Raw genomic sequence first — 10,701 nt, forward strand, 5'->3', positions numbered from 1 at the left:
TAGTGCATTAAAATGTCAAATTCACCTTATTTACATGATTTAATCATAGTAGTGTACACAAATTTGGATGTAAATTAGTGATAAATTTTTCTCTATTGTGATTGCTAGTGCTTGATTGTGATCGCGGATGCCGTGACCGCATTGGACCTATCGTCATCTCCATGCTTTGACCTAGACCTATCTAGTATCCCTCGGACAACCATCACAGTAACTAAGGTTGATCCCAGCCTCGTCTTTTCCAGCTTTTGCACTACTTTGCCCTTTTTGTTCCCTTTTTAGTTGACGTTCCTTGTTTACTTTAATTTACCTATAAAGCTAAAACCTTGTGAATTAGTGCATTAAAATGGCAAATTTACCTCATTTATTTGATTTAATCATAGTGGTGGAAAAAAATCTAGATGTATATAAGTGGTAAATTCACCATTCATCACCTATGATTGGGGTCCTATGACTCACAATGAAATGATACTACTCATAAAGTGGGTCTTAGTAAGGACAGTGAGTTTAGAAACTCAGAATTTTAAGTTGCCAACACCTGGGGAATCATAGCTCCCTTAGGTGTTTTATAACATACAAGGTCAAAGTAAATTCAATATGTTTAAACCTATTATATATTACTTAGACTGAGGTACTAATGTTTGTTGAGTAATTGATGGTTGAATTAGAACTAAAGATCAAGTTGGTTGTATGTTTTCCTGCTTAACTAATTATTTGTTTGTTTAGTTGAATCACATTCTATTGAATAATGAACTTTTTAGTTATGAAATGGAAGTTTTGAAATTAGTAAAAAAGACATTATTTGATAAGCAAGTGTGGTTTATTTGTCTCAGTATGTAGTTTTACTTATTGATAGTACAAGTTATTTATAGTGAATAACTTCTTAAACCTTGAATTTGATTAAATTAGTTGATTTTTCAAGAGGATAATTGTGGAGACATTGAGAAAAAGATGGTGTAACACTTGGCTTTTGATAAGGGCTGCAGCCACTAGGTTTTTGTGATATTTAGTACATGGACTAAACATGTCCCATATAGGTCATACCTATTGCAAAATCATATGACCCTTAACATATGTGTACACTATGATTCGAAGAGTTTGACAATTTTTGCAGTGGGCCAGTTTATGTTGAACAAGGTGTTGATGTTCTGGCTTTTGATGGAACATTTAGCATCATCTTCTTAGGAAAATTGTATGTTTTCAAGAAACCAAAGTGATGTTTAATAAGTCTTTTTAGTGTTTTAGGTAAAGGAGTGGACCATAGAAGAAACTTGGAAAAAGTATCAAAAAAGGGAATTTGATGGTCAAAATAGTGGACCATCAGTCTTGTGACGGACCACCAGGTGGATTGTCAGGCTTAATCAGAACATGGCCTCCTGAAGGACTCAGTGATGGACCAAATAGTTGACCATCAGTATTGCGACGGACAACCAGTTGGACCATCAGGTCTTATCCAGATACCACTCTTATGAAGGACTCAGTGACGGACCAAATGGTGGACAGTCAGTCTTGCGATAGACCACCAGTTTGTCCATCAGGCCTTATCCAGAAACCACTCTTCTGAAGCACTCAGTGATAGACCAAATAATGGACCATCAGACTTTCGACGGATCACCACTTTGGCCGTCGACTTGGACGCGGTTTTTTTTATTTTAAATTTTGAATTTCTTTTTACCTGGGAACATATAAATACTAAATTTTAGGGATAGCAGGGGAGTTTTTTATCTTTTACAAGTTTTACATCTATAGAAATTCTTTGTAACCTAGTACTTTGGGGATTGAAGCATATCTTTGGGGAAGTTAGTCATTCAATCTTTTATTAAAGATTCAAGAACTGATTATTGACATTTTTGTAACTGAATTCTAAATCGATTTATGAATAATACAAGAATTATTTCTTCTTTGTTTATGGAATTTTGTGGCTAAGTTCCCATAACTAAGGTTATGGGATCCTTAATGTGAAAATCATCTATGGGTTATGAATCAAATTGAGTTCCATGAATAACTGATATTGTATAAATCTTTCTTCAAGTTAATGACTTTTCTTAGTTTCAAACTTGAGAAGTGAGCCCAAGAACATCACTTGTCTGAAAGAAAAGTGTTTGTTGGCAAAAACGGAAGTTTTTACATAAATTCTTAGGGATTTAACCTTGGATTAATGGCAAATACCTTAACAGGATTAGCTTACATGAGAACATGGTTGAAAGAACAATGTATCCTTTGAGTTTGAGAGAATTAGAGGATAATATATCCAGTTAGGTTAAGAAACTAAGGGATAAAGAATAGGATTCAACCCTTCTTGCAATTGAATTTGTTAATTGGAACTCTTAAGTGATTCACAACCCTAGTTGTTCTAGCATTTTGGTAACCATAGCCCTGGTTTGTTTAATCTCATTATATTACTAATTGCAAAGAGAACCATTCGTTGGAATACTCTTGTTATAATTAATTACTATATAAGTTACAAATCAAAACCCCTCCATATTCAAGAACCTCTGATTAACAATCCACTAACGATTACAATACTTAGTGAGCACAGTATTCCCTGTAGGATTCGACACCCATCCTAGTTGGGTTCTATATATGACAGCGACCGCTTACACTTTCTTATTAGAGTTGTAATTTTGGCGAATCACATTTTGGTGTCGTTGCCAGGGAATACAGTTGTCAACTAAGTTTGTGATTGTTAATCCCTTTGGTCTAAAATTCCCAAATTTTACTTTTTATTTGTTGTTTTTGTTTTGTGCAGGTTGAATGTCTTGTATGCTAAGTACGTGGAGATCAGGTCAACCATTATTACCTATTCATCTAGAACCGCAGGTCATTGGCAGAATGGAAGATCATAGGACCTAGAAAGAGTAGTTGCTCTGTAGGAGCAGGCTAGATTAGCAGCCTTGGTAGCCGCACAAGTAAACCAGTAGAATGCAGATAATGATGGTCGGGAAGTAAACCTGGATGATGAGGACTTGGTTAATGATGAGTTATTAAACCCAAGGTGTGAAGATGATATAGCTGCACCAACGAATAGGAATATCAACATAAATCGCCATGCTATGATGAGACCCAAACACTGAGCTGTCTAGTTTGCTCTAGATGATGATGATGATGACCTGGATGGGGCTGGTGATATAGGCGCTATTAGTCCTCTGCCCTTAGCACCCAGATCTAAGTTTAATATCACGAGTAACATGATTCAATTATTGCATCTTAAGGGACTGTTCGGTGCACTTATGGGTGATGATCCAAATATGTATTTGATTAACTTTATCTCGATATACAAATAATTTGACAATCTAGGAGCAGGACAAAATTCTATTCGACTGCATTTATTCCTATTATCTCTGTCTAGAGAAGCAACTTTATGGTTAAATGGGCTAACCCCAGATTCTATTACAAATTAGAGGCAATTTAAAGATGCTTTCTTAGAAAGGGTTTTTCCGCCGTCCAAGAGGGCATAGTTAAGAGATGAATTCAGTAATTTTAGGCAGCTTCCAACTGAATCTCTCCATGAAACTTGGGGGAAGTCAAAAAAGAATCTTACACAGTGCCTGAATCATTAGATGACCAACATCCACCTAAAGGAGATATTATATAGGGCCTTGAATTTGGTGACTAAGCTAGTTGTGGATAAGGTTATGGGTGGGTCATTCATGGACCTCACTTTTCCTAAGGCATCTGAGATGCTGGATCATATGACAAAGCAAAGTAAAGCTTAGCATACTAGGGATTCTGAGGTAGCAAGTTCTAATGTATCTATTGGCATAACTGCAGAATAGAGGCGAAAGGAAGAGGAATATGACAAAGACATTGCTCACATAATGAAATAGATGGACCTTCTTACTAAGCATTTATTATCAAGAAAAATAGAGAAAGTTAAAGCTGTTGCATCATAGGGAAGAGATAACTCTAATTTTAAGGAGAAAGCCAATTATCTGAACAATCAGGGGGGTTTCCTAGGCAGTGGCCAAGGAAATCAAAGTCGGAACTACTATGATAAATATGGATATAAAGACTAAGACCAAGGAAATTAGAAATATAAGAATGATAGTACTGGGTTGTATATGCCTCCTGGAAATCATTTGGCTATGATAACTAGCTCTAGGAAGATGTCAATGGAAAATATGATGGGTAAATTATTGAAGTGTATGGAAGCAATAAATACTGGAGTAGCAGAGATGAAAAATAATTTATCCTTGATGAATCAATTGGTTGACTCACACTCTTCTTCAATAAAATAGTTAGAGCAATAAATGAACAAATTTTCTATTGCGTTTTATAAGAGGTAGGCTGGTACTCTACCAAGTGACATAGTTCAAAATCTAAGGAAGGATGGTTTGTGCATAGAAATCACCACTAGGAGTGGTAAAGTACTAGCAAGACCATCTGTGGGTAAGCCTGTAGTTGATATTATGGCAGAGAATATTGATGAAGCAGATATTGATTATCTAGTAGAGTCTAAAAAATTAGATGAGATTATTCATGATGTTGGATCCAACAGTCAGCGGGCTGATGAGTTAAAAAGAGAGGAAGACAAGGAAAAGAAAGTAGTGGTGAACACTCTCCCAAAACCACTACCTCTCTTTCCTCAATGATATAAGAAGAAGGATGACGATACGAAGTTTAGTAAATTCATAGCCATGTTGAAGCAGTTGATGGTAAATGTGCCTTTGGTTAAGGTACTTGACCAAATGCCAGGGTCTACCAAATTTATGAAGGTCCTGTTGACAAAGAGAAGAGTAGCAAGCTATGAACTGGTGGATAATCTCATCATTGTAGTGCTATTGCTACAAGGTCCTTAGTGCTGAAAAAGACAGACCTAGGAACATTAACTATTCCTTGCACGGTAGGGTCTTTGGAATTTTCTAAGGCCTTATATGATATAGGAGCAAGCATTAACCTGATGCCGCTAGCTATTTATAGAAAGTTGGGTTTAGAAAACCCCACGCCCACCAACATACGACTTATGATGGTTGATAGGTTGGTAAAATAACCTGTTGGTATTTTGTATGATGTGATGATGAAGGTGGCTACCTTCATATTTTTATCAGATTTCATAATTCTGGATTGTGAGGTGGACTTCAAGGTGCCCATAATCTTGGGTCGACCTTTCCACGCAACCAAAAATATGCTGATTGATTTACGAGCTAATGAGCTTTTATTTAGGATGAATGATGAAGTGGTGAATTTTGATGTGTGAAAATCTATGAAACAACATAAAGAGATGAACGCATTTTCAATTATTGATGTATATTATGAGGATAAGAAGGAAGTACCAATAGCGGAGAAGCTTGTTGTTGAGCCATTAGTCGCAGTACTTATGAATTTTGATCGTGAAGATACTGCAGATTATGAAGAGACCATTTGTTCTTTGACAGGAATGGGATCATATTCTTATGCTCCTAAGGAGCTCGATCATGATTTTAAGAATCGACCAACACCACCGGTAAAGCCATCTATCTAAGAGCCACCGGTGTTAGATTTGAAAGAGTGACCCAGTCATTTTAGGTACGTATTCTTTGTAGTGATAACTCACTACCCATCATTATTATTGCTAATCTAGGTGAGCAATAGGTGGAAGCTCTCATACCTGTTCTTAAGAGATATAAGAAAGCTATTGGTTGGACTATTATGGATATCATTGGTATTTCTCCTAGCATATGTATGCACAAAATTCATCTAGAGGAGGATTATGTGCCTACTATTGAGCATCAGCGTCGGCTGAACCCACCTATGCAAGAGGTGGTAAAGAAAGAAATCATTAAGTCGTTAGATACAGGGGTGGTATATCCTATATCAGATAGTAAGTAGGTGACTCCTATGCAATGTGTGCCTAAGAAAAGAGGCATGACAGTGGTAGCCAATGAGAAGAACGAATTGATCCCACTCAGACCTGTTACTGGGTGGAGGGTTTGTATGGATTACCAAAAGCTCAACTCATGGACGTTAAAGGATCACTTTCCAATGCCCTTCATGGATCAAATGCTTGATCGATTGGCAGGAAAGAGATGGTACTGCTTTTTGGATGATTATTTTGGATATAACCAGATTTGTTTTGCTCTCAAAGATCAGGAGAAGACCACTTTTACATACCCGTATGGCACTTTTGTATTCAAGCAGATGCCATTTGGGTTATGTAATGCACCTGCCACATTTCAATAATGCATGATGCCTATTTTCACGGATATGGTTAAAGACACCTTGGAGGTATTTATGGATGATTTTTTGGTTGTAGGAGATTCATTTGAGTTGTGTGTGGCAAACCTAAGTATAGCCTTACAACGATGTGTGGAATTCAATCTTCTACTTAATTGGGAGAAGTACCACTTTATGGTTAAGAAGGGCATTGTTCTCTAGCATAAAATTTCAGAAAAAGCAATTAAAGTTGATCTACCCAAGGTTGAAGTTATTGAGAGATTATCACCTTCAATTTCTGTGAAGGGCTTTATAGTTTTCTCGGCCATGCTAGTATTTATCGGAGATTTATTAAAGAGTTCTCCGAGATTGCAAACCCACTCTACAAACTTTTGGAGAAGAAAGTGAAGTTTTCGTTTGATGAAGATTGCTTGAAGGCATTTGAATGACTTAAAGGGAAACTGGTGGAAACCCCTATCATTATGGCACCAGATTGGTCCAAGCCATTTAAGATCATGTGTCACGCAAGTGGTGTTGCCCTTGGAGCTGATTTGGGGCAAAAGAGGGGCAAATTGTTTCATGCAATCAATTATGCTAACAAAGCTCTGAATGGAGCTACAAAAAACTACACTGTCACCCAACAGGAAATCCTTGGTGTAGTGTATGCTTTTGAGAAATTTAGAGCTTATCTTCTTGGAACCAAGGTGGTGGTCCACACTGATCATGCAACCTTGAGATATTTGATGGCTAAAAAAGATGCAAAACCAAGGTTGATTCGATGGGTGTCACTACTCCAAGAATTTGAGTTTGAAGTCAAAGATTGAAAGGGTTGCAAAAATCAAGTGGCAGATCATCTATCTAGGATGGAAGGTGAGCGTGCAGTTAGAGATGAGATGGAGATCAATGATGCATTACCAAATAAGGAAATCTTAACTATTTCTCTAGAGAAACTACCCTGGTACACTAATTTTGCGACATATGTGGTGAGTGAGGTGATTCTAGAAAATCTTTCCTTTTATCAAAGAAAGAAATTTCTTCATGATGTGACACAATACTTTTGGGATGAGCCATATCTTTTTTGGTGATTTACTAATAATATAATAATGAGATGTGTTCCAGAGGTGGATGTATTAAGTATATTGGAAGCATATCATGCTTCACCAATCGGGGGTCACCGCAGGTGATCAAACTACGAGAAAAGTTTTGTAGAGTGGCTACTATTGGCCATCATTATTCAAGGATGCTTAGGATTTTGTGCTGAAATGTGACCAATGTCAGAGGCAGGGGTCTATATCGAAGAGGCATGAAATGTCTTTAACCAAGATGCTTGAAGTGGAATTGTTTAACGTCTGGTGCATCGATTTTATGGGCCCTTTTGTAAGCTCGTATGGAATGAAGTACATTTTAGTTGCTGTGGATTATGTATCCAAATAGGTCGAAATAGTTGCCTTGTTTGATAATGAAGGGAAGAGAGTTGTTGCGTTTCTTAAGAAGTATATCTTCTCTCACTTCAGAGTGCCACGAACTATTATAAGCGATGGAGGATCCAATTTTTGCAGAGCTAAAATTAGGGAAATTAAATGAGATGGATGAATTTTGTCTCGAGGCTTACTAAAGAGAGGACCTTTACAAAGAAAAGATAAAAAAGTATCACGACCAAAGACTTGAAAGTAGAGACTTTCAGAAAGGTGATTTGGTACTTCTATTCAATTCTAGGCTCAAATTGTTTCTAGGTAAACTCTAGTCTAAGTGGTCAGGACCATTTAAAGTTAGTCAAGTCTACTCATCTGGGGTAGTCGAGCTTGAAAATTAAGAGGCAGTATCTTCAAAGTAAACGAGAAATAAATCAAACTTTTTATCGGTCCAAAAGACTCTATAAGAAGTATTGATATCTTTTATCTTGATGAAGTTTGAGTAATCGAGATAACTGAGTCGTGCCGTGATGATAAATCAGGCGCTAGTGGGAGGCAACCCACAACATGTTGTAACCATAGTCAGAGCCCATTTCATGTTTTTGTGCAATTTTGATGTGTTTGTGAAGTGTGCAGGACTAGAAATATAATAAAAGGGAAAAGAGGGATACAAGTGAGCTATTAGAATAAAGTGACGGACAACATGGCGGATCACCAGTCCCCTGACGGACCTCCACTTTTACCCATCAATAAATGGCAAGAAACTTTATTCACTGGATAAGCCACGACGGCCTAAGTGGCTAACCGTCACAAATCTGGTGGTCCGTCATAAAAGCCATCAAAAGTAAGATCAGTGATCTACATTTTAGTAAGAAGTGACGATCAGATTGGTGGACCATCACATTCTTGGTGGACCATCCTAATGACCGTCACACAGAAATAGAAACACCCAAAATCTGGTGATGAGTGACGTTCAAAGTGGTGGTCTTCCATGCTTATGACGTACCATCAATATCACCGTCACTTTAGCCCTAATTCTAAATCATGCTGGGTTAAATTGGTACTCTTATAAGTACTTTGTATTTGACCCAATGTGAGATTTTAAGGATAAAATTGAGCGGGTATATTCATTATAACCGTTCCACAATCTGTAGTTGTTCCACTTCCTTAAGATTCGAAGAACCTGAAGAAAGTTATCCTATCTGAGACTACTTATCTCCTCCATTTTACCTTAGTTAAACTAGCTCATTCCTCATCATAAATAAAAAGTAACGCAAGAACTAGAATTTGTAAGTTAGCTTTGGCTCTGAAGTTTAAAACATGTAGCGTACCTAAACAATCTAGGTATGTGCATACTCTTCTCTTTAGGTTGTCCATATTAAGTGTTAGAGCATGATTTGTTCTCTTAGTTTCTTCCTATTATGTTGAGTTTGAATGACTTGAGTTGGACTTCAATGTGCAAATTTGTGGGAAATCTGAGTAGAATAAGTAGAAAAAATCAAAGAATGTGCTTAAAATATGAATTTAGTGCCATGTTGATAGCTAGAAATTGATCTGATATGCAATTGATCGACAAAAGGGTCGAACCCAGAATTTTGGTTGAAGACAAAGGTGCGACAGTTTAATTGGTGGACCATCAACTTTATGACAGACCGCCAACTTAACCGTCATAAAGTACTCTGAAGTGGCACATTCTGGATATGCAACGATGGTTGAATTGGGGACCATCAACTTTATGATGGACCGCCAACTTGACCATCACAAAGAAATTTGAGATGGCACATTCTGGATAAGCAGTAACGGTTTAATTGGTGGACCGTTAACTTTATGATGGACCGCCAACTTGACCGTCACAAGGCAAAATTACCTGATGTGACTGCTTTTGAATTTTGAACTAATTCATTACTTCTTTTTCAAGTGTTATGGCCCCTAAACTTCCACAAATCAGAGAACAAAGATCTTAACGAGGTAGGAATGAGTCTGCACCGGCTTACAACACCAGACAAAATAAAAGAGAGGCTCTTATACTCTCCCAGTCTGAGGAGGAGAGTGAGAGTACCTCAAGCAGTACAAGTTCAAGCCCTGATAAAGCCACTGTTGTTGCAACTCAACCATCGCCTGTAGAGGGTAATACTAAAACTGTAAACGTGGAGGATCAAATGGAAGTTCGTGATGTTGTAGCTGAACTGGAGGGTGATAATTTTATTAGGTAGAAGGATCCACGGATTCAAGAGTCTATCAGGTGGCAGATAGAAGGAGCACAAAAAGAGTTCTATGATGGGTTGACACCTACAGCTCGAGGGATCAAAAGATCATTAATAGAAGAAAATTAGATTATAAAAACAAAACTTCATAAATATCCTGAGTTAGAGCACCAGTTTAACGAATATGGACTGGCGTGGGTGAGTAAACCACTAGGAGAGTTCCAATAAAATAGGGTAAGGGAACTCTTCACAAATTATCTGTATTTGGTTAAAGCGAAATGCCCAAAAGGGACTCCAATCTCAAATAGACCAAATAAGGAGTTTTTCCCAGTTTGAGGGGTCACCGTTGATATCTCAGCCGGAATAATTAATAGAATACTATTCGGGCCAGGATATTAGTCTCCACCTCCTATCATAGATTTTAAGTATAGAATGAGAAACACTTTTAATCAGAGACGTTCGTCAACTTCTATACTGACTAATGATGGAAATCTTTCCTGGTCGACTAATTTCGAAGAGCGTATTGAAAAGTTCACTCTTAGGTTTAAAGATAAGTTCTGGTGGGCTACTGTTTGGTTAAGGTTAATTCCAACAGCAAGAGATGCGAACCTGGATCATCACAGAGCAGTAGTAGTAGCCAGTTTGGTTTTAGGGCTACCAATTGATTTCGGCCAGCTAATTGTCAACAAGATGTTCGTATGGGTATATAAAGTGACCACTTCTGTACCCTTCCCTTGATTGATCACTGATTTATTCAAATAAACCGGTATGACACTGATCCATGGGGTTGATAATGAACTACAGGCTATACATAGGCACGACATTGAGAAGTCAAAAGATGAATCAAAGTTCAAAATTTATGTGACCAAGCCTTCAGTATATCAGTCTTATCTGCACCAGCTCCCGAGGCTACAAAAATGCCCAAAGGTATGCCTTTACCCATCACCACATATGTA

General features: G+C 37.5%; 1 protein-coding gene across 1 annotated transcript; it reads left to right on the plus strand.

Annotated features, from left to right (window-relative positions):
• Positions 1-6,611: 6,611 nt before the first annotated feature.
• LOC124895505 lies at positions 6,612-9,754 on the plus strand. Its single transcript, XM_047405954.1, has 3 exons — positions 6,612-6,833; positions 7,564-7,622; positions 9,544-9,754. The coding sequence occupies exons 1-3, from the start codon at positions 6,612-6,614 to the stop codon at positions 9,752-9,754; spliced, it is 492 nt and encodes a 163-aa protein (XP_047261910.1).
• The last annotated feature ends 947 nt before the right edge of the window (positions 9,755-10,701 follow it).

The sequence above is a fragment of the Capsicum annuum genome, unplaced genomic scaffold (genome assembly GCF_002878395.1).
Source record: "Capsicum annuum cultivar UCD-10X-F1 unplaced genomic scaffold, UCD10Xv1.1 ctg82716, whole genome shotgun sequence".
Taxonomy (NCBI): Eukaryota; Viridiplantae; Streptophyta; class Magnoliopsida; order Solanales; family Solanaceae; genus Capsicum; species Capsicum annuum.

Bases quoted from the DNA above. Each gene is read 5' to 3' on its own strand.
- LOC124895505 (XM_047405954.1), top strand. From the start codon at position 6,612: ATGGCACCAGATTGGTCCAAGCCATTTAAGATCATGTGTCACGCAAGT. The intron at 6,834-7,563 runs GTGGTGGTCCAC...GTATCCAAATAG, and splicing joins CTTATCTTCTTGGAACCAAG to GTCGAAATAGTTGCCTTGTT. The intron at 7,623-9,543 runs GTATATCTTCTC...TTACAACACCAG, and splicing joins GTTGTTGCGTTTCTTAAGAA to ACAAAATAAAAGAGAGGCTC.